We start from the raw sequence: 5338 nt of genomic DNA, 5'->3' as shown, positions 1-5338 counted from the left end.
AAAGACAAATTTCTGATTTCTAGTTCTAGGAAGCGGTGTGTCTTTTTTCTCAACGCTTAGAGGCTTATTTATAAGGATTAGGAGAACCCTAGAAGCCCTAAGAATCCCAGAAAAATCGTAATTCAGTCTCCCAGTCGGATTGGGAGACCTAGAAAAACTTTCCTTATCAATTTCAGACTCTTTTTAGTCTCTACCGCGCGTGTGCGCTTGAGCGCACTGTAGCTGCGCTCAAGCATACTGTAGCTACAGTAACGTGCTACAGTAAATTGCTACGGTAACTCACAACAGTACTGCTACAGCGATCCCGCTACAGTAACTGCTACAGTGATGCTACAGTACTTGAAATACATTTTGAGCCAAAAATCAATGATTTTCTTGTATCTTTATGAACTATGCTAGTACCATTTATGAACAAACTGTCTAATGAAACTGCTATCCCACTTGAGAACTGCAGGGAAAAAGAGTCGCACATATTATATAGAGATGTAAATCACATGCTCGATCTTTAACCACAAATTCAGAATTCCTTTCATTTTCTGAAAAATCATACGTATTCATATTATTATTCCAAAATCCCAATATTCTCTCAAAACAAGTAGACAAAGAATGAGAAAATGGTCACCATCTGCCTCCTTCTATCACTTCCTTGTTCAAATGGCGAATAGGATTCTGACAATTCAATCCACCGACTTTGTCAAGCTTTGAAGCAATTTTCCCATCACAGACCCACCCTTCTTTGGGATTTTTTTCTCCCAAAGAATCATCCACAGAATCGTCCAAAACATCATCCTTGGGTTCTTTGTCTTTTTCCAAGGCAAGCTTGGGATGAAGATCAAAGTCACTCATCATGGAAATATGGGTCTATACATGTAATATAGAAATTCTAAAAGCAATTATGATGGGTCTAGAGATAATAACTATTGCATAATAAGAAAATGAGAGAATGGTCCCACTCGAGAAATACCAGGAAAAAAAATCCCAAAAGTCATATTATGCATAGAGGGAGACGATAATCAAATGCTCTTTTACTACAAATTCAGAAATCCTTCCATTTTCTCAAATTCAATGATGATTATCTCAAATTTAATAATAATTTTAAAAGCCATGCCATATTTAAGAGGACAAAAAAAAAAAAAAACTATAATACTCTTTCTAGCGCTATTTTCTCATTTTTCATAGCTATGGCCTACAGCTCGCGCATGTCTTGTGCTGTTCATATAACTTGCAATTACAATGAAATGAATGAATTGCATTTACTGCTTGTTTCACTTTAAAGGAAGACTTGATCCCTTAGTCAACTAAGAACTAATGTGTGCCTCTGTCCAAAGTCTATTTTGTTTTCCTCTATCCACCTTTTGCTTTACATCACTTCTTGCTTTAAGTCTCTTCCTACTTTCACAATAGCCTCGACTCACCCTCATTGGAACTTCTTAATATTTTCATTTCAATCATACTCCTGTATCAGACTTGGTCCTTACTTGAAAATTATATTTCCAACCAAATGAAGCACTCTTGTCTGCATTCCAAGTGGATTTTGTTTATATTCTTTCACGGAAATCTTCTTTTGTTTATGAGCTCAAGTTTGAAATCTGCAACAATTCCAGCTTTTGAAGACGAATCTGATCGCTTGGCTCTGCTTGACTTCAAGAATGGGATTAGTAAAAACCCACTTCAAATCATGAGCTTTTGGAATGACTCCATCCATTTCTGCAACTGGTTTGGTGTTACATGCAGCCCCTCCACTAAAAGAGTCATGGTTCTCAACCTTGAAGATCAAAGATTGGTTGGCACAATAACACCTTCTGTGGGAAATCTTACTTACCTTACTAGAATCAACTTGGGAAATAACAACATCTATGGTGAAATTCCTCAAGAAATGGGAAGGCTACGGCGTTTGCAACATGTCAACTTGAGTTACAATTCTCTTGGTGGGAACCTTCCAACTAATCTAAGTTACTGTACAAAACTTAGAGTGCTTCATGTTGGTAGCAACAAATTTGTTGGGCAGATTCCAGAGCAGTTTAGTTTATTGTCAAAGTTGGTTTACCTGAATCTTGGTGTGAATAACCTTACAGGTACTATCCCAGAGTGGATAGGGAACTTTTCTTCTTTGCATAGTCTTTTCCTTCTCCTGAACCATCTAGAAGGGAGCATACCTAATGAGCTTGGCTGTCTATCAAGCTTAGGACTTTTTCAACTTTATGGGAATAATCTGTCTGGTACTATCCCTCCTCTGATTTATAATATATCTTCCATATACTATTTCTCTGTTACTCAAAACCAACTGCATGGAAGCCTTCCACCAGATGTTGGCCTTACTCTTCCTAATCTTGAAATATTTTTGGGCGCTATTAATAGTTTCACAGGACCAATTCCCGTGTCATTGTCAAATGCTTCTAGGCTTACCGTGCTCGACTTTTCTGAAAATAGTCTCACTGGGACGGTGCCTCAAAATCTAGCAACTTTACGTGGCTTGGTTAGACTTAATTTCGAAGGAAATAGACTTGGAAATGGGAAAGTTGGTGACCTGAGTTTTCTTGGTTTCTTGGCTAACTGTACTAGTTTGGAGGCCCTAGGTCTTGCTCGTAATCAATTTGGTGGAGTACTACCAAACCTCATAGCCAACCTTTCCTCCCAGCTGAGTTTGCTTACTATGGGTGGAAATATGATACACGGAGGCATCCCCATTGGGATTGAGAACCTTGTAAACTTGACCCTTCTAGCATTAGAAGGTAATTATTTGGGTGGTCCCCTCCCGAATGCTCTTGGGAAGCTGCAGCAGTTACAGGTACTATCTTTAGAGTATAACAAATTTTCAGGACCCATCCCTTCCTCCTTAGGGAACTTAACTAAATTGACAAAGCTCCTTATTAGTGAGAACATATTTCACGGAAGTATACCCACAAGCCTAGGAAATTGCCAAAACTTGCTTCAACTACACCTTTATAATAACAATCTCAATGGTACCATACCAAAACAAGTTATTGGTTTTCCTTCCTTTTTAATTTTTGTGGACATGTCTCACAATTCTTTGACGGGAACACTACCATTTGAAGTGGGTTACTTAAAAAATCTTGAGAAGTTAGATCTCTCAGAGAATAGATTATCAGGTGAAATTCCTTCTTCCCTTGGTAATTGTATTAGTTTGGAAAGTTTGAATTTGGAGGGTAACTCATTTGGAGGAGCAATTCCTCCATCTTTGAAAACATTAAGAGGTCTAGAAGAAATTGATCTTTCTCGCAATAACTTGTCAGGACAGATTCCTGAATTTCTTAGTAGGTTTTGGTCACTTAAGCATCTCAATCTTTCTCATAATGATCTCGAAGGGAAAGTACCAAGTGAAGGGATTTTTTTGAATGTAAGCGCAATTTCAATATTTGGAAATAATAAGTTATGCAGTGGTGTCCCAGAATTACTTCTTCCCAAATGCTACAAAAAGAGTCCACGTTCATCCATGAAATACCTCGCACTCAAAGTAGCAATTCCTGTCATATTGGTACTTGTTTTGTTGTGTTTTTTCCTCACATGTTGGATGATTAAAAATTGGAGAAAGAGACCTATGGCAGCAGCTTCTTTACAGGATCAACGATTGACCTGCATATCTTATGCAGAACTCCAAGCATCAACTAATGGTTTCTCTGGGAACAATTTGATCGGTTCAGGTAGTTTTGGTTCTGTATACAAAGGAGTTCTTTCTAGCAATGGAGCAGTTGTTGCAGTTAAAGTGTTAAACCTTCAACAGCGAGGAGCTTCCAAGAGTTTCATTGATGAATGCAATGCTTTGAGAAGTTTACGCCATCGTAATCTCCTTAAGATTATCACTTCTTGCTCAAGCATTGATCATCAGGGGAATGAATTTAAGAGTCTAGTTTTTGAGTTCATGTCAAATGGAAGCCTAGACCAGTGGCTGCATCCTATTCCTATAGAAAATGAGAATCGTGAATGCAAGAGATTGAGCTTTATTCAAAGACTAAACATAGCCATAGATGTTGCTTATGCATTGGAATATCTTCATCTCCATTGTGAAACACCGATTGTTCACTGTGATGTAAAGCCAAGCAATGTCCTCCTCAATGAAGATATGGTCGCCCATGTTGGCGACTTTGGATTAGCGAAGTTCGTCTTTGAAGCATCTGATAATCCCTCAAAAAATCAAGCCATGTCAGATTGCTTGTCAGTTGCGCTAAAGGGTTCCATTGGGTACATTCCTCCAGGTATGTTTTCAACTTGCACTAACTTGGCTTATGTTTGACATAGCAACTATGAACAAGAAATCAAGTTTCATTTTTATAGGACCAAGTCTAATTTTCAAGTCCGATATATATATATATACATATATTCTTAAGTTTAGTACTATAGTATCCAGTAATCATGTATTAATAAATTGCAGAGTACGGAATGGGTGGCCAAATTTCCATACTTGGAGACATATATAGCTATGGGGTACTCTTGTTGGAGATGTTTACTGGAAAAAGACCTACCGACGACATATTCAAAGATAGTTTGAGCATTCAAAAGTTCACTGCAATGGCTTTGCCGGAACGTGTTATGGATATAGTGGACTCATCAATGCCCTTTGAAGAAGATGAAGCTGATGAGGAGACAAATAACGTTGACATGGTAGAAAGCTCAATAATCAAAAATGTTGATCGTCATTTCAATGCCGGAAGCAAAGTGGTAGATTGCTTGATCTTAGTGCTGCAGATTGGACTGTCGTGCTCTGCAACATCACCTCATGAGCGGTTGCCCACAAATGATGTCGCCAACAAAATGAGGGCAATTAGAGATGAATTTTCCCGGAGTCCAAAGTACATCACCCGCTAATGACAATATATATCTTGCAGGTTATAGCCTATATATATCCTAGGTTTGCACCCCATATATAGCATGTGCATGTTCAGTGGCTTTATCTAGTTCTGGGTTCAAACTCTGTAATTTTGTTGAATAGAGAGGATAGAAAGTTGTTTATAAAAGAAAATATAAGAATGTGACATGGTGAGAATCTCTTTCCTGAGGAATATTTTTGGCCATCTTTAACATGAACTTTGAGCTGGTTCCAATATTGTGTTTGTGCAGGTATGCTAGTCTGTATTTCTGCATTAATTGCATTGACAATTCATCACTATTTTGGCAGTGCTATTAGTGACTCATTCATTTGAGCACTTTTCTTCCTTTTCATTTTGCTGTGATAAAAGGATGGACATCCTTGTAATTTACTCATGCTTTGCATGTCTGTGAGTTGGACTTGATCTTCAACTTCGATCCACAAGGTATGTCTAGTGTCCACTATGCATGCTTTTTGGCCAACTTTTCTATTCCCTTGGCATTTGAGGATATA

General features: G+C 38.0%; 1 protein-coding gene across 1 annotated transcript; it reads left to right on the top strand.

Moving 5' to 3' along the window:
• Positions 1-1459: 1459 nt before the first annotated feature.
• Positions 1460-5067, top strand: LOC132187236 (probable LRR receptor-like serine/threonine-protein kinase At3g47570). Its single transcript, XM_059601479.1, has 2 exons — positions 1460-4214; positions 4391-5067. Exons 1-2 carry the CDS (start codon positions 1502-1504, stop codon positions 4822-4824), a joined length of 3147 nt encoding a protein of 1048 aa, XP_059457462.1. The 5' UTR covers positions 1460-1501; the 3' UTR covers positions 4825-5067.
• The last annotated feature ends 271 nt before the right edge of the window (positions 5068-5338 follow it).

This window comes from Corylus avellana, chromosome ca7 (genome assembly GCF_901000735.1).
Source record: "Corylus avellana chromosome ca7, CavTom2PMs-1.0".
NCBI classification, from domain to species: domain Eukaryota; kingdom Viridiplantae; phylum Streptophyta; class Magnoliopsida; order Fagales; family Betulaceae; genus Corylus; species Corylus avellana.
The sequence above is the reverse complement of the archived record's forward strand: the minus strand, read 5'-3'. Positions and strand labels throughout refer to the sequence as shown.